At 45.1% G+C, this 18768-nt stretch overlaps 1 protein-coding gene across 1 annotated transcript; it reads right to left on the bottom strand.

The window, feature by feature from the left end:
- Window positions 1–6508: 6508 nt before the first annotated feature.
- On the bottom strand, window positions 6509–18319 carry Ppic (peptidylprolyl isomerase C). The gene is made up of 5 exons (XM_050149302.1): window positions 18114–18319; window positions 12004–12117; window positions 11485–11578; window positions 9082–9266; window positions 6509–7309 (listed from the first exon to the last, which is right to left on the bottom strand). Exons 1-5 carry the CDS (start codon window positions 18228–18230, stop codon window positions 7181–7183), a joined length of 639 nt encoding a protein of 212 aa, XP_050005259.1. The 5' UTR covers window positions 18231–18319; the 3' UTR covers window positions 6509–7180.
- Between the last annotated feature and the right edge of the window lie 449 nt (window positions 18320–18768).

The raw sequence follows: 18768 nt of genomic DNA, 5'->3' as shown, positions 1-18768 counted from the left end.
TTTTTTTCTTCCACTTTGCTGACTTAGGGAACAAAGTTTAATCTGTCTGTCTACTTTCTAGAAGTCAGCATCATCTTGGCTCTGTTTTGGCTTTCAGCCTTGGTGATAATTATACATTTTCAGTTGAGCAAAGAAACTCAGGGAAATAGTAGCCATTAGTTCCAAACTAAAATAGAAATAGGATTTGTTTTCTATTTATGAAGGTACATTGTGGCAGCGAGAATTTTGATGGTGAAGCAGGATGTGTTTTTGTGTGAAAAGGTGGAGAATATAGCAACTATAGAGCTATTGAGATAGATTCAACTTAGTAAAAAAAATGTGAAAATGTGCTCATGAATCTGATCTGAAACTGTGAACCACTTCCTGGCTTCTTGTCTACCAGTGATCTCTGTGATGTGTTTTATTTCCAGCTATGATGTCCATTTCACTTGCACACTCCATACTTCCTGTATGTTGTGGGACTAGAGTTTTGCATATCTACTCCATTGAGTAGATAGGATCTTGCTACACATAGCAATAGTTGAAGAGCAGAGATTCAAAGTAGTGAAAAGTAGCTGATCTGAGCATCCCCTTGGGGTTGGTAGTTTCTGAGTAAGTCCTAGTTACAAACGCAGCCTCCCCACGTCTGTGCTGAGTCGTGTGTTACTGTCCCATGCCACCATGAGAAAGTCAAGCAAGAGGAGGAAAGAGCTTGCCTTGGGCCACCAGTTTACACAGGGCACCAGGATTTGAAACTTTCTTCTGCAGAGCTCAGGCTGGTCCACTCTCCAGTCAACCTTCTGTTTGCAGGGTTAGAACTCTGGTTTTTGTGTGTGTTCTGTGGAGAGCAGTTCTTGCTATGTAATCCCATCTGGCCTTGAAACTGTGGCCCTTCCACCTCTGCCTCTCCAGTGCTGCAATGTCTGTGGTTACGGGATGTTTTACCACGTCTTATTGGGTGCATGTCCCTCCTCAAACTCCATGTATCCCTACCTAGCTTGGGCTGGGCAGAATGACTCACCTTAAACTAGGGTGGTGTAGAGGGAAAGGGTCATTTTACTATCAGGGAGCTAACCCAGTGCTACACCCATCTATATTCGCAAGTGTATCTAGGGAGTGGACTTCAAGAAACATACCTCCCAACTCTCAGATCAGGCATTTGCCGTCAAGGAACAGGAGACTGCAAATGCGTCCATTGGTACCAGCCTCAGAAAGGTTTTCTGAACCAAAGAACACCCCATCTGCATCAGATCCATGAACTTGTCTGGAAACCATACTGAGGACAGGACTTCAGATAAAAAGCTCTGAACTTCGGTAACTCGTGTCCCTGTCACCACAGTCAAAATCTACACACTGTTGGCATGGATGAGAACTAGCCATGGAAGTGTCAAGTGCAATTATGAAATTGTTCTCCCCAAAGTAGGTACTGCAGGGCTGTTTGCGTGTTAGACATTTGGGGTCCTACACATTTACGTCTCTCACGCATCCTCATTGAAACAGCATCAGGAAAGCTGCTGGTAGCAGGTTCCGAGATCCACCTTGCTTTGTCTTCTGACATTTGTCATGTAGACATTGTCCTGCCACGATTCCTCTGCCCAGCCACCCCGATTCTGGGTTGGTTACAGCTGTTTTTCCTTCACTCTGGGATATCACTCGCATTTGGGACTATGTTATATATCACAGTTACAGTTTCTGTTGGCCAAAATCTTAAATCCATGGGCTGAGTTACAGAATCAAGTAAAAACTGTTATGTACTTAGTGGCACAAATTTTTCCATTACAAATACTGTTTTCACTCTTCCTTAAGTTGAAAAACACAAAAATGCCTTAAGGGGTATTTGAATTTCCAAACCTTCAAGATCAAAGATTATTTTTTTGCCTGTCTGAATTATAAGAATGTTGAAAAACAAAGCCAATCCCCTTGTAAAAGCCTTGCCATGTTTTTGCCTTTTTGTAATTCAAAACGGCTGAACTGAGAAATGAAGTTGGTTGAGTTTTATTAAAAAAAATCTAAGAATTCATCAAAAATGAAGTAATTGATAATTCTTAAACTATCATTCCAACTAATGTGAACCAAGGATAAATTTTACTGAGCACTTAGTTGACGGTCCAGAAAATTACTAACTAGCACTTGGGAGAGAATAAAACAGATTATGGCTAAGAATGCCAAAATGTTTTAAATTGTTTATAAAAGTGATTCTAGACTAAATTGTAATAACTTGGACTTGGTGATGGTGTCCGGTGTAATTTTCCTCTGAGTTCATATTCACCCACAGCCACACATGTGCCCTTTTATCATCAAGATCAGTAAAAATAGTGAGGCGTTTACTTCAAAAACTGTTGCAGAACATGCTAGACTATAAAAAGCAACAGCTGGGGCCAGTGAGATGATTGCATTCCATGTTCAGAACACACACAGTGAAAGGAGAAAACTGCTCCCAAGATTTGTCTAACACACACACACACACACACACACACACACACACACAATTTGCTCAAAAAACCCACAATTCCTACTTTCATTGTGTTTAGCTTGCTTGTGATTCAGGATGAAATCTGACCCTCCACATACAATAAGTTCTTTTGGGTAGGGCTTGGCGTCATTAGCTCTGTCATTAGCATCTGTCAAAGTCAAAGATGCGATCATTTAGTGCTCTCAGAATTTCAGCACTTCTAAGATGAACTACTTTTCCCCTTGTTGCTGGTGAGGGGTTGCTTTCTCTCATCCCGAGTAAAATTTAGACAGCAGCTATGGTCCAAGGTGCATGTCCTTATGCATGGGTTCATGGTAGTTTGTGTGCGTTCTGACACGAGTGGCCACGAGCACTTTTGCCTGTATAAGTTCATTGGTTTCCAATTTCTTTGCTGCCTTTATTTAACAAATAGGGGTTGTTTTTTGTTTGTTTGTTTGTTATAGGGTTTTGCTGTTGTTGTTACTAGCATTAAATGTACCCCTGGGAATTCTTGGGAACCTGAAAAGTAGAAATTTTACAGCAGAAGAGGGTAACAACCTCCCATCATTGGCATCTACCTTGCGAAGCGACACTTTGTTCTGTTTGCTTTAAGTGGTTGTCTTTACATGACTGGGGGGTCCTACTACATTCAGAATTTCTACTTTTCATCACATTTGCTGATTTACTGTGTGGAGCAGAGAGGAGACACATGCGACGGCATACATCTGGAGGTCGAAGGATAACTTTTGAAGGTCAGTTCTCTTCTTCCACTGTGTAGGTCGAAGAAGATTGAACTCAGGACTAGCAGTAGATGCCTGTATCCACAGAACCATCTTGCCAGCCAGGAGTTCTGCTTTTAAAGCCCTCAGTACAGGGCCGGAGATGTAACTTAATTGGTAGAGTGTTTGCCTAATGTTCACTAAGCCTGGGGTTTAATCCCCAGCACTGCATAAACTGATATAGATCTAACAGCATTTGGGAGGTGGAGGCAGGAAGATCAGAAGTTCAAGGCCATCCTCAGCTCTAATTTCAAGGTTAGCCTAAGATGCATGGTATCTTGTCTCAAGAATAAATAAATAAAATAATAAACCCACCATTAATTCCAGTCTTAATGAATGATATCATTTTGTTATGTGCTATATACTTTATAAAGATTTGGGCATTAAAGTTCCTTCCAGTATTTTCCTTTAGTTACTTCTAAGTCCTTGTGCATAAAATGTTTTTGCTGTCTCTCTATTAGACAATGAGTTCAGGTTGTATGTCAAAGGAAATCAATTTACCTTGACTTAAGGGGAAAAGGAGATGTATTGACTTGGTGGCAAAAAGCAAGGGATAAATTAAATTCAAGCATAACTGGACACAGAAGCTAAGTGATGTCTTCAGGAACCTGTGTTTTCTCATTCTCTTCATTAACGCTTTAAATTTAGCATACAAAGTAACAAGCTTCATTGTCCCATTTCCATATACCTTATACATACATACACAATATAATTATACATACACAATTATATTGCTTATATATGTGCACATATATATATGTATACACACCTATATAATTATACTGTTTTTATTCCCCCTTCACCGCCTTTGTCCCCTGCTCTTCCTCCACCCCACACAATCTCTCCTTTTGCTTTCATGTTGCATTTAGGAATTCATCTTTTTTTTTCCTCTGCACCAGCCTTTCCCTGATAATTTTATTCTCAGTCTTACTCCATTGCATCCACTGCACAAAGACAGCTGCTCTATTCACACTCCAGCTGATGTCCCACAGTGGAGACGGATTAGTACAACTGAGGCCAAGCTCCAGACATGAAACATTCATTGGGCCAGGCTGAGGGACAGCACTGTCCTAGGGTTTCTATTGCTTTGACAAAACACCATGGCCAAAGCAGCTTGGGGAGGAAAGGGTTTATATGGCTTTACACTTCCATGTCACTGTTCATCCAAAGAAGTCAGAACAGGAGCTCAAGTGAGGCAGAAACCCTGAGGCAGTAGCTGATGCAGAAGCCATGGAGGGTGCTGCTTCCTGGCTTGCTTCTCATGACTTTGCTTAGCCTGCTTTCTTACAGAACCCAGGATCACCAACCCATGGGCAGCACTACCCACAATGTGCTGGACCCTCCCCCAGGCCTGCCTATAGGCCAGTCTTATTGAGGCACCTTCCCAGTTGAGGCTCCCTCCTCTCTGATGGCTTTAGCTTTGGTCAGATTGACATAAAACTAGTCAGGGCGAGTACCAAGCTATTGGGTACTATATTGCAGCCTGTGATAGTTATTAGATCCATCTGCATGTCCTTCGCTGGGGGACACTGACACTGCTTGACCCCTCTGTCCCTACTGGTTTGCTTCCCCATCACTGTCTTCAGTCCCCACTCATGTTGATCCCAACCACCCTGCATTCCATGTCCACTTCCCACCTTTCACTGTTTTCTGTCACAGAAGTATTGGTGCCTGATGGTCTGCTGTATATTCATGTGGTATGTCTCAGCCTTCCTAATGCTGTGACCCCTTATATTGTGATGACCCCCAATCATAAAATTATTTGTGTTTCTACTTCATAATTTTGTTAATTATAAGTCATATTGTAAATGTCTGATATGCAGGATATCTGATATGTGACCCCCAAGGGGGTTTCAACCCACAGGTTGAGAACCACTGACTAAGAGAACTTTTTTAAAATAGGTCTTTCTTGTAGTTAATGATGGAAGACATTGCTAGGCAGGCATATACCCATCTGAAGGGTTAACCCATCTGAAGAAGTAGTTGGGGGAACAGTGCAGTTCCCCAAAGGAAAGAAAATAAGAAATAGCGCAGCCATTGCTGCAAGGATCAAGGATGCTGGTCTGACCAAAATAGTGGGGTTCATTATGACTAAGATTGCTTTTGATGTCAAATCTCAGAAGAGAGGACACATAGGATGTGTATGTTTTAGTTTCTTGGTACTTATTTCTTCCAATTTTCCATTTTAATCCTATAGTAGACAAAGCAATTTTCCTGAAATGCATATCCCATCATTTCCCTTTCCACAAACCTTACAGTTCCATTGTACTGGGAATCAACTAATTCCCCCCTAACACCCATGTCCAAGTTGGTCATGCTTAGTATTGTCTTGCTTCACCTCATCCTACACCCCTTCTGATGTGGGATTTCCCTCTGTATGTTGTGATTACTACTGATAAAGGAACTGCTATGGGCCTATAGCAGAGCTATAGGGGAACAGAGCTAGGTGGGGAAAACTAAACTGAATGCTGGAAGAAAGGAGGTGGAGTCAGGGGAAGACTGTGTCAGATCTTAGTTTGACCTTTGGGATATGACAATGGACAAAGAGAAATGGTCTCATGCAGTTGGCATTCTAGTGGAGAGGATAGAAGTTCAGCAAGCATAAAGAGAGATGAGGGAGATGAAGGTGATGTGTGTGTTGCAAGGGTTGGGTGGGAAACCCCCTTGTCTCCTCACTGCCTGGCAGGATTCTGTTTCCATCTAACCAGAGCTTGGCCTCAGACATCACACAGCCCTAAGACTATACTGTCTAATTTCATTAAATAGAGCCTGAATCTAGACTCACACTACCAACTAAGATTCCATAGCAACTGGACTCCAGACAAGTCTAAACCAGTGATTTTTTCCAACCTTTGTGCCATGACCTCCCACAGGAGAGTCATATACTGAATATTTACATTATGATTCATAACAGTAGCAAAATTAGAGGTTTTTTTAGCAATGAAACAATGTTATGGTTGGGGGTCACCACAGTGTGGGGAACTGTATGAAAGGGTTGCAGCATTAGGAAGACTGAGAACCACTGGCCTAAATGTTAAGTAAAAATTAGTGAATGATTAGCTTCTGTGTTTGGGATGTAGGTTCTGTGCCCCATCTGCAGTGCTCTTCCAAAGGGCCCAGGTTCAATTTCTACATACATATGGCAGCTCAGGCAGGCTCTAAAACTGTCTATAACTCCAGCACCAGGCAGGGGATCTAGTAGCCTCTTCTAGACTTCATTGGTACTGCATACACATGCTACACAGACATACATGAAAACAAAACATCCATCATATAAAAAAATTGAAAAACAAAAGTCTTACAAAAGAGCCAATTTATATAAAAAGCATTTAATATAAAGAACATCACAGCACAAAAATGCCGATGACATACAACATGTGATATTCCTCAAGTTTCCCTTTACCTGTCAAGAATTATTTGAATGAAGAATGCTAAGTGTCACTGTAGCTACCTTTCTCAAACAAACTTCCAGATCACTGAACATGGAGATTACAAGGAAATGAGTGGAACTAAACAAATAAGCAACCATGTTCTGAAAAATAAATAGCCAATACAAAGTTTTTTTGATTTAAGCATAGCACCATTGAAAACAAAGGATATGTTGTTTCAGTTTATAGCACCTGAGTGGATGATATGCCAAAATCCATGCACAATAAATGTTGGTTGATTTTTATAGTTGTTGGCATGGTGTTTTTGAAACAGAACTAGACTAGACTAGCTTCAAACTCACTATTTAGCAAAGACTGGCCCTGAATCCCTAATCCTCCTGCCTCCACCTCCCAAATGCTGGGGTTACAGGTGTTTGCCAGGACATCTGGCTGTGTGGTTGATTTTTAAATTTTTGTTGCAATCTGAACTGGGAGATAAAAGAGCACAACTTTAAGCAACTAAAGAGTCAAAAGACAGGTAGCAGCTAGCAGATGCACACACGGACCAGCCAAAGTGTGTTCCCTGTTTTCCGACATTTCTGTCACCAGTCAGGAACCTCGACCACAAAGGGCGTCTTCACATCTATCTTGCCACTGTTCACGATGGTGCAGTCAGTGAGCGGGCGGTCATGGTCATCCGTGGCTTGAAGTTCTATGGAGTGTACCACAGTCTGGAAAGAGAAAAACAGAGGTGTGGCTCATCTGGGGTCAGCGGCTATGACAATTCACAGGGATAGCCAGTCCAACTCCAGAAGTGCAAATGGGAGATGTTTGTTGCTATTGCTCTTTTTGAGACAGGGTCTCGACTATCAGGCTGGCCTAGAGCTCAGGACAGGACATAGCTGAGGGTGACCTTGATCTTTTGATAGTCCTGCTCTCACCTCCCAAATGCTGGGATGACCGATGAGCGCCGCCGTAACAGGTTGATGTCCCAGGGCTGGGGATGTGGCTCGGTTGCTAGAGTACTTACTGAACATATAGGAAGGGCTGGGTTTGACCCATTGTACCTCTTCAACCTGTTACGGCGGCGCTCACCCTCAGCTAAAAGCAAAACTTGTCTCAGTAATAAGTAAATCAACAAATATTTTTTTTAAAAAATCCTGAGCCATGTAGTTGTGTCACAAGCATTTTATCCCAGCACTCCAGAGGCAGAGGATCTCTGGATTTGAAGCCAGCCTTGTCTGAGTGAGTTCCAAGACAGTCAAGGCTACAGAGAAACCCTGTCTTGAAAAAAAAAAATTCCTGAACTCATGATTCTGTCCATAGCTAAAGGTAGGCTTCTTAAGATTCAGGAATAAACAATTCACAACTCTCAGAAAGTCCCTGAAATTTACAAAATTCACAAGGTACCTCCCCCAAGTTATATAAGGAATAAAGATTTCCATGGGCAAAGGGGGCAGTTGAATTGCTGAGGGGCATGCATAGAACTCCAAGATTGTAGCTTTTTTAGGTAGCCATCCATGCTGCGATGAGTTTTTCAATGATGGAACTGCCTTTGCATCAACCATGTTCCTGTAAGTAATCTCACCCCTAGACTGCTATAAGAAACCCCAATAAACTCGTTGGTTCACCAAGCTGGACTTTGGTAGAGTCACTTCATTGGTTTGTCATCAGTGATCTATCTAGAGTGAACAGATGTTTGTCCATATCTTTCCAAGAAAAGTCCCAAAACGAAGACATAGCTCAGTAGTGGTTATATGCATGCAGCCAGAAGCTTTGTCAGCTTGCAAAACTGGACTCTATATTCATTAAATACCTCTCTTTCCCCACTCCTGACAGCTGTCAGTTTTTTTTCTAGTCTTATAGACATGACTACTCTAAATATCTCATATAATTAAACTCATACACATTTGTCTTCTTTCAAATTGTGTGTGAATAGATAGATTGATTGACTAACAGAAAGATCACACACACACACACACACACACATATATGGTTGTTACAGCATGCATTTAAATGTTCTTTTTAATATCAAATAATATTTCATTGGATGCATATTTGGTCCCTGGTTTATTTGGTTGCATTTCTTAAATTAACGGAAGTACCTAACTTCTTCACTGTCTGCTTTAATGCCTCTAGCAATTAAAATTCCATGCCATATGTAACTTGTTCACCTTCAAAAACTCTAGTCACAGCCAGGCAGTGGGTGGTGCACGCCTTTAATCCCAGCACTTAGGAAGCAGAGGCAAGCGGATCTCTGTGAGTTCGAGGCCAGCCTGGTCTACAGAGCAAGTTCCAGGAAAGCCAAGGCTACAGAGAAACCCTGTTCTGAGCCCCGCCCCCCCAAAAGAGCAACAATAAAACAACAACAACAACAAAAACTCTAGTTACCATAAAAGGCTATCTAATAACACATTTGAAGATTCAATGAATTACTGAAGGTCTCCTCATATTTAAATATAAAGCTTTATAAAAGAGGGAAAAAAAGGATATATCAAATTACCATCCCATCCAGGACTTTTCCAAATACAACATGCTTGCCATCCAACCAGGTGGGCTTAGTCAAGGTGATGAAGAACTGGGAGCCATTGGTGTCAGGGCCAGCATTGGCCATGCTGACCCATCCAATCCCATAGTGCTTCAGTTTGAAGTTCTCATCAGGAAAGGTCTCACCATAGATGCTCACCCCTGGGGGAGGCCAAGCAAGAAGGGACAAGAGCAAATGTTAGAAGCAAACCCTTCAGAGAAACTTAGGTTGTTCGTGTGATCAGTTAATGGCATCCCACAGGTGATAGGAATGAGGATAGGCAAGCCCACGAAGTGAATGGGTAGGATAAAAGCGACCATTAAGGAAATAGGCACCAGGGTCTGAACTCAACCAAAGGAGGCCCTTTATACGGCATAAGATGAAAGTACCTGGGGCCTCAAGCCAAAAATTTACCAGAATAAGTCAGTGATTTTATTTTGAAGGGAAGATGGCATCTGAAAGCAGGATAGAAAGGTGGCTGAGCCATCCTGGTGGTTCTGCTCCCATGTCCGCACCCAACCAGGTAACTAAGCACTGAGTGCATACATTGGTTTAACCCCACAACAGCCTCGCAGAACAGACTTTCTTAGGCCAGGTTTTTGCTGGGAAAGAGAAAAAAAAAAAAACGGGCAAATATCAGAAAATATCAGAGCAGAATTGCCACGTCTGGCTCTCTGACTGTAAGCCTACTGCTCCCTTGTCTCTGTCACCCAAGGGCCTGTCCTGCCTACCGCTTCTTCCAACGGTCTGTTTGTCCAGTGATTGTCAACCTCAAAATCCTGCCTCAGCGAGAAGTAACAGAGGTGGAATTAAAACCGAGAATTTTAAAGCTGATTGGCTAGGACATAGGAGAAGGCTTGAAGATAGCTCTGCCCACAGGAAGGCCTAGGCTAAATGGTCCAAAATTTCCTCTCTTCCAAACTCAGAAAATTTTAATCTAAGACACCGCCCCCCACACACACACATGCAGGGAAGGCAAAGAATAGCATAAGATAGAAAAGAGGGTCACTGTTCCTGCTGACCGCTGGTCAGAGGCGGGTGCGGAGTGGGAGCACCAGTGCTGAAGCCAGCTGCAGAGCTGCCCGAGAGCAGGTGTTGCAGCAGCTGGGTGCTCCTCGGCATGGTTCTCAGCAGATCTTAGCCTGGAGGAACCTGAGTGCGCGTCACATCCTGTGCCAATTTGATAAGATTTTTTTCCTTCTTCTGTGATGCTGGTGATTGACTGAACTCGAGGCCTCGTGCGTGCCAGGCAAGTGCTCTACCACTGAGCTACATCCCCGGCCTTTGAATTTTTACAAGAACTAAAGCTCAACCTCCTAAATGTGTATGGCAAATCGAAGAGTTAAATGGCAATACTTTAAAAAAAAAAAAAAAATAAGCCATTGCAAAAAAAAAAAAAAAGTAAAGTTCAAAATAATACCTGAAAAATAGCCTAAATGCTTCTTTGAAATGTCATCCACTAGTATCTACCAAATCCAGCATTTAATTCTGAAGTAGATTTAAGTTCTGTCTAGATGCATGGATGGATGTGCTCACTGGAGGGAAAACACTCCCCGGAAGGAGCCGATGATGACCCTTGGAGAGATAACAGTGTAGTTTGAGACTAAAAACAAAAGTATTTGTCTTTTGTTGAACTTTGCTTATAAAACTTAGTTTGCATTATATTTATTGATGGCTCAGCTACGACTTCAACATTTCTTTCATTCTTAAAAGGACCAACAATAAAAGAAAGTAATTTTGATAGAAGAGGCAAAAATTCACCACCATCTACCGCCCACATGCCACGGCTGTCCTTCTGGCCCCTTCTCCTCCACACCCACACCGGCTGCTGGCTGCCACAGCAGTGCAGGCATGCCTCTGCTTCACTTCTCCCTCTCTGTGGCAAACATTTGTCTATCCTCTATCCTGAGAGAAAGATCTTTTTAATGCCTGCAAAGTGTCCTGCTAAATGACTCTCTCTCTACTGTGTAAAGACCATGAAAATCAAGTCATCCTGCTCAGCCTCAGGAGCACCTCCCTTGTTCATATCTGCTAGGATTCTGGTGCTAGGGCTCTACAACTCCAACCTCCCTAAAGACCCGGAGTGGGAGTCTGGCACCGTGACGTATGCCTTTAATCCTAGCACTCAAGAGGCAGAGACAGGCAGATCTCTGAGTTAGAGGTGAGCCTGGTCTGCAGAGTACATTCCAGGACGGCCAAAGCTACACAGAAAAACCCTATCCCCAAAACAGAACAAAACAGAAACAAGCAAAGAAGAAAGAAAGAAAACAAAGGACTGGAATGGGCTTATGTTTTCGTACCATAATTGTGAGGTTCCCAATTATGAGCTTAGGTTCCAGCTTGGTAAATGGGAAAGGAGAAAGAGGAAGACCATGTTACCTCCGGTGCCATCTCTAGCCGTGAAGTCCCCTCCTTGAATCATGAAGTCCTTGATGACGCGATGGAAGATGCTTCCTTTATACCCGTAGCCTTTCTAAAGAGATGGTTGCAGTTGAATACACAAGTAGAAATAATAACCCTCAGTGAAAGATGAATAGTGCTTATCTGAAAGCGAGACCATCTGAGCAAAACATCTACAGAACTTGCCTCTGTTCTAGCAATTATATACAAAGGAAAGTTTATCATTAGCTGTCCAAAATAAGTGAAATATAGGAATCAACTTCAAATGGGAATAAGTAGAAAAGGAGCAGTCAGTACTTTAACCTGGTGTTTTCTACTCTCATTTTCTAGAAGCCTAAGGACACTGAGTGGTTGAATAATTATAAGGAAACAAAAGTCTAAGGTGTCACACACTCATCTGATATATTAATCCTCATTTTTCTGGAAGACATCATTGCATCTTGTCTAAAGGAAGATCCACACTTGTGCTCAGTTACAGTCAATAAGGCTGGGACAGACCTCTCCTGTTGCCAGAGCCACAAAGTTCTCCACCGTCTTGGGTACCACTTTTCCAAAGAGGCCAATCACAATTCTACCCACATCTTTGTCTCCAATCTTCACATCAAAGAAGACCTGTGGGAAATTGAGATGCAGAGTAGAAAGTCACCACATGAAAAAGACAGAAGTTTGAGCTAAGTCAAAATTAAATCTTAAAATTGGCCTGTCCATCAGTGTCCTGTGAGAGTCACGAAGCCTGCGGCCAGTTAGCAGCGCTCACACAACACTGTGCAAGCAGATCGTTCCCAAAGATTCACTCAACAAACATTTACTGGGCACCACCTATGAGTAGAGCATGAGCCAAGGACTGAGAAAGCTTGATTCAGTATGGCCAGAGTTAGCTTGCAAAGTCTTCAGGCCATTATTCCTCTCGACATTTCCCCTTAGCAAAGCACAGCTCTGCTTTCCCCCCTTCCTGCTTTGTGGATGAAGATTAGAACAGAGAATATTGCTCTTCTTTTTATTCTTGGCAGGGGGAAAAAATCACTAAGAGGAGCCGAAGCCTAGCTATCCAAATTCATCTTTTGTCATTTTGAACACTGATGAGTCCTTAGTAGACATCTGCTGTCAAGGGAACGGCCAAAGACCATGAAACACAGCAGCAGTCCTTCGGCGGGCTTGCCACTCACATCCAAGAGCAGCAAGACACCAGGTCCCCAGCAGGACAGGCAACCTACAAAGCTATTGTCCTATAAACTTCAACACTGGATTCGGGTGTCCAGTTCCCGTGGTCACCCAAGTAGAATTTGTTCTTCCGCTGTCATCTTAGAACAAAGAAAGATAACACAGCTAGAAGTGCACACGTCCCTTTTTTTTTTTTTCCAGATTAAACCTTAAAAGTTCTCTTGGAGTTCTTTTTCAAAACCGTTTGACCTGGAAGGAAATTACACACACTTGGCTTCACAAATCACTATGTTCTGATGATTTGGAGACAGGAGGCTTGAAAAGGCCACAGAGTCAAAGGTCATTCCATTAGCAAGTTTAGATTATACGAGCCAATTTACTGTTTGAATGGGTAAAAAAAAAGACATTCAAGGGATGGCTTTAAAAAATATTAGAAGGGTTGTCAAAGAAAAAAGACGCCTTGCAAATCTAGAAAAATCACTAGGTAAAGACTGTCAAACCCAGCTCAAGGCAAGGGCTCCTGCCAATATATCAGAAGGCCTGTCACAGGCTGATGTGATATTTCGTGCTTTGTGTGGCATTGACATTTCCACGTGGCCAAAACAGCCACCGTTTTATTATATTCATATACAAGAGCTTTCCTGAAAGCATTGAAGACTTGGCTCTTCGTGTGAGGTATGGCAGAAGAGAACCACCGGTGTCGCTTGGGGACAAAAGGCCGCCTCAGCACAGGTGAGGCTGGCAGTGAGAAGTGGTTTCTCCAAGGGGTTTCCCTGCCCCGGTGAGAAAGGAATGTGGGCAATAACAGAACAGCCCTGCCAGAGATCCAGGGGTGTAATTTTGAAGAGACAACCAAAAAGACACATGCAAAGCCTTCCCGACTTTTAAAATACGGGACCAAATTCTTAGAAAGCAGCAAGGAAGGCAGCTGCAGGGGATGAAGAACCCATTACCCATATCTGCACTGAGAATCCCATTTTCACACACGGCTCCATTCATATGTCTCTTAATTTTTTTTCTCAATTGTCCTGCCCTTCGACTCCACGAGGACACTAAAAGGAATCACATCCGAGTGCTCCCAACTCTAATGGAAATGGCGGATTCCCAGCTTGTCTAGCCAACAAATAGCTATTAAATACCTCCCTGCAAGGCAATGCCTCTGCACAAGCTGTCTTAACGCAGCAGCTAAGAAACGGGATACACGGTGCAGTGAGAGGCGGAGGGAGAGATCTGTGTGAGGTTGAGGCCAGCAAGTTCCGGGTCTCAAAATAAAAATTTAAAAAAAGAAAAGTAAAAAAAAAATGACTACAGTTGGCACAAGACAGCATGTGAGCTATGCCCAAGAACACTGTCTATGAAGATCTGGAGCGCAGGACGGGTTGAGAGAGGGCACCACGGAGGACGGGGAGAAAAGCATGGAAGGAGGCAGCGGGCTCAGGGACAAGACTGGGCATAGACCTCAGCTGGCACTCCTTCCTGGAGCCAGGACAGCCAGGCAAGACCCACGTCTGCCGAGCATCAGGGCTGGGGCAGGTTCCGTGCCAGTTCTGTGGGGCTGCGGACAGATGCTTCTCTCAGGGGTCCTGCTTTGCCTGAGCGAGGCTTTGGGAAGGGGCCCCACATGGAGCCCAAAGAGAACCTGGACATTCCATAGCAGCTCAAGAGTGAGGGTCTCCGGAACCGGAAGGCTGGCTGAGAGGCATCTCCGTGTGCCTTACCACCTCGTGTAATTAATCCCCAGCCCACCTGTTATCACTAATTCAAAGATGAGGACAGTGGGGGAGGAGGGAGGCTGACCGGCCTGGGCTGGGCTTTGCAGCTAGGAATGTGAGCATTAGAAGTTCAAATCAAGGTCCCCTCTTATTAATCTGTGACCTCTCGTTAGAGCACCTCCAGAATAGAAGCTGTCCTTTCTGACTCTCAGATCTCAGTTCGATGCCAACAGAAAGCAGACAAGCATAGACCACTGGATAACTCAGTGTCACCACACAGGAGGGGAGCTAGGTGCCAGGCAGGCAAACCTCTCCTTCCACGGGACTTGTCTCTGACTTTGCTGAAGCCCTTTTAGGAATATAATCCAAGCTGGATGAGGAAGAACTACAAAGCTCCCTCTCCCCAAGAAAGAGAAAACACACATAGAAATGATGTGGGATTTTGTTTTGTTTTTAAATAGGAAACCGGTCCTTATAAGGCAAATCAGATGAAGTCTCATGGGAAAGGAGGAAGGTTGGTGGCAGGGTAGGGACTAGAGTGGGCTCCTTGGAAAAGTTGGCACTTGGTTCCCACGCCATACTTAGTGGGTAGGCGCCGCAGACACTTCTTATTCCTGGGTGCTGCCCTGAAAGTCATTTGAAAATTATGGGACACTGACGGTTTAAGGAGGGATGGGGGCTCCCAAAGCCTGACCAAGTGCCTGTAGGAGCAATCCTGTGTAGATCTACTTTCAGATTCACCCAAGAAGACACCAAGTTTGAAATGGTTAAAGCCAATTCTACTACTAAATGGCCATGGGACCTTCACTAAGTTAAAATTGAGCTGTATACCTCATCTATTAGATGGGTGGCAATTGCTTTCTAGCTTGGGCTGTCGCACTAGGATTCAGGGATGAACAACACTGAAAAGTGACCTCACAAATGAGGGACCACAAACTAGATAGACACTTACCTACTTTATCACACTTCATCTGCAAAAGTCCATAATATGCAGGGAGATACGTACCCTCCAAATATATACATAATAATGAAGAGTTATCATTTCTGTATACTTTCTACAGAAGAAACAAAGTCTCAGACAGTAGATAACTTGCCCAAAGTGCCTTGGCCAGCAGCATCCCATGACCACTACTTCCCGACATGATTAAAAATGGGAAAGAGGGCAGTGTCATTTTTATGCACTCTGTGCTGGCTTGTGCAGAAACCCCCATGGCATCCCCTGGAAGGTGTATTCTGAGCGGAGAATCCAGAGTCCACACCAGAGCACCAGCGAGACAGGAGACTGTAAGGACCGAAATGGAGGCACATTTCCCACTGTGTGGGGGTGGGGCGTGGGGGCAGCACCGCACGCCTCTTACAGATTCCTAGCTGTAAATAAAGTCATAGTGAGAGAAAGGACCATGGGCGAAACAACATAGGATAGACACAGCCTGCTAGCCTACATTTCTTTTCTAATGTCTCTATTTTCTATTATACTGAATCATTCTAAGGTATTATAAAAGGAACTCAAGAGTTCCGATTAATGTAGTGATCAGTGTGAGGTTCACCTACATACACACCCCTGTCCGTCAGAGCTCAGGAAGCTTGGTAAAAAAGAAAAAAATAGGTGACCGTCCTGAAAGTAGAGCCCAAGTCCCAGTGACAGTGCTGTAGATGTCAGGATGGTCCCACATGCCCTGCAGCCATGGGTTTTTTTCTTGTGCAGGCTTTCTTCTATTCCACTGGCTGCCCGGGAGATGTCAAAGTAGCCAGGCACTGTGGCAAAGACCGCCATGGCCTTGCTCTAAGTGGCTCTCTGGGTGAAATGCTCCCAGCATCACAGAGACATGCACTGGACAATCATCCCTTGTTAATCTGAAGTGCACATCTACTTGGGCATCAGTCTCTTTACCTCACTACCCTACACCCCTAGATTATCACCCTGATCCAAGCCGCCATCTGGAGTCTAGCACGGAGCCCCGAATGGCGTCTCTGTTCACCCTCCAAAGTGATCATAGAAATTTAGAGCATATATGCAATTATGCCATTTCTGTGTGTGATCCCCACCCGCCACTTTACCTAAGAGCAGTGATTTGAAACCTGTGGATCATGACCCTTTGGAAGGAGGTGTCAAATGACATTCTCACAGGGGTCGCATATCAGATATTTACATTACAATTCATAGCAGTAGCAAAATTACGGTTACAAAGTTGCAATGAAATTAATGTTATGGGTGGAGGTCACCCCAGCATGAAGACCTGTGTTAAAGGGTTGCAGCGTTAGGAAGGTTGAGAACCACTGCCCTAGAGTAAGACATTCCTTCTCAGGCTATTGAAGCCTTTCTCTTACTCACTCATCCAAGCTCATGACCCGGTCATTTTGCCCTCAGTCCCCCCCTCCCCCCCCCACACACACACAAAAAAAAAAAACTGTCCTTGCAGCATGCTCTGAGCCAAGAAAGGATTTCCCCCTCGGAGACCTTTGCACAAGCAATTCCCGTGGGCACCTCAACCTTTGCCAGATTGGTTTTTCTTCACCACTCAGGTGTTTTTACATGGTGCCCAACCTATATTAGGTTCACTGCCTTCAACATCTCATAGTTCATATGTATTTTATGTTTGCGGTTTTATCTGAAATAGTATCTGCAGACCGAATAAGTCTGCGCTAGCTGTGAGTGTGGCTTACACATACACATCAGCTTTCCAGTGTAGAGACCTAGCAGATCAAGGGGCTGCCTGAGGATGGATGTTACTCTAATCATGCTGGCTTTCGGGTCTCAGGGGAGTGGCACTGGACGCTGGACTTACTTCTCTCTCCTTGCTAGTTCTTTGGTTAAGTCTGCCATGGAAGATTTAAACCTTCTTCTAGTCCTGAGGTATCATTTTCAGTGGCAAACCGGGCCGGTCATTAAGACCACTTTCTGCTGGTCCCACCCCATTCCGGGACATGGTCATTACTCCACCACTGCAGCCCCTCCCTCCCTTTCTCCGAGCATCTTTTCTTTCTCTTCTATCCTCGGGTAAAACAGGCTGAAATCGAACTTCTGCAGTGGACACTGTATGGACTAAATTTCTCGCGATTCCCTTAAGATTCAACTATTGCCTTGTCATGCCTGCTCAGGGCTCAATCCAGGCCTACCACAAAATTTAAAACTGCACTTTCCTCTTGGAGGGTGACAGACAGTAGGAAAAAGGGGAGGAGGCGGGTCTCATCTGAGCCAGGACCCAGGCTCTCCCCAGCGAGTGACGTCCTAGTCGCGCCCGGCTCCCGGCCTCCCCTCCTCAGCCTGTCCCCTCCCCTCAAATTCTTCCAGCTTTGTTCCACACCCAGGCCACTCCAAGGAAGTACTCCAGCAACTTCCCTTCTAGCAAAAAGGGAACTTGTCCAGGCTGCTCACGATGGACCCGACCGGATGACAAGTTCAGACAACCAGCGGCTGGGACGGTGGGAGTTGGCCCTGTAGCCCGAGTGGCCCGAGTGTTTGCACCATTAGACGTCCCCCCCCCCCCCGCTTGACGCGTGGCCCCCTCCAACCTCCTCCAGTCCCAGCCAGCCTCAAATCCCAGTTAGTCCCTTCTCTAGTCCCTACGCCCGAGTTCCCTCCAGCCCCAGACAGCATTGCCCCCCCCCGGGCCCCAAATTCCCCGCAGTTCCCCGGCCGAGGGCCCCTCTTCTCCAGCCCTGCCATAGCGGTCGGGTCGCCTAAGCGCCCTGGTGCCTGGACCTCAGGAGAAGTTGCAGTAGCCGCAGGATCACCTTGGCCGTCACCGTGGGACCTCGCTTTCGGACGCCTGAGGACCCAGAAGAAGACACGAGCGCGCCGAGGCCCAGGCAGAGCACCGTGGCCAGCAGCAGACGGGGACCCAGGATCATAGTGAGCGGAGGAAGGGGCTGCGGTGGCACCCGCAACCTTGGGCTCCCGGACTGTGGCCGGACTCTGGGGCGCCTGCGCCTGCGCGGGTTGGGTAGGGAGGGTGGTGGATCCGGGCAGGGCGGGAACCCGGGGGCGCTCCTCCCAAGTTCAAACCCGTGGCCGGAATTGGGGTCTCGGAGGGCGCGACTTGGTGGGGGACGCCACCGGGCAAAGAGAGCCGGGCCGGGTCGCGGGGCTCATGGAGCCCCGCAAAGAGCCGGCTACGCGACTCCTTTGGAGCCTGGAAGTCCTGAGCACCTCTCCGTCCTTCGTGTATTTCTGGAAGGGCTGCAACCTTTGGCAGAGTCATTTGAAGATCTTTTGGAGTCGCAGGATTCAATCTTCTGGAAAAATTTAGCGAGATCGAGGCATTTTGTGCGGGCATTGCCTCCGTGGTCTTATCCACAGTTTTCTGAGTAGTCCTTACACAGGCCCAGAAAGAGTTCTTCTCTACGAAAACAAGTACTCAAACTGGGCTCTGAGGAGTAGCTGTAGGAT

The sequence above is a fragment of the Alexandromys fortis genome, unplaced genomic scaffold (assembly GCF_014885135.2).
Source record: "Alexandromys fortis isolate MF-2015 unplaced genomic scaffold, M_Fortis_MF-2015_v1.1 scaffold_60, whole genome shotgun sequence".
Lineage (NCBI taxonomy): Eukaryota > Metazoa > Chordata > Mammalia > Rodentia > Cricetidae > Alexandromys > Alexandromys fortis.
Note: the sequence above shows the minus strand (reverse complement) of the source record. Positions and strands in the feature narration are given on the sequence as shown.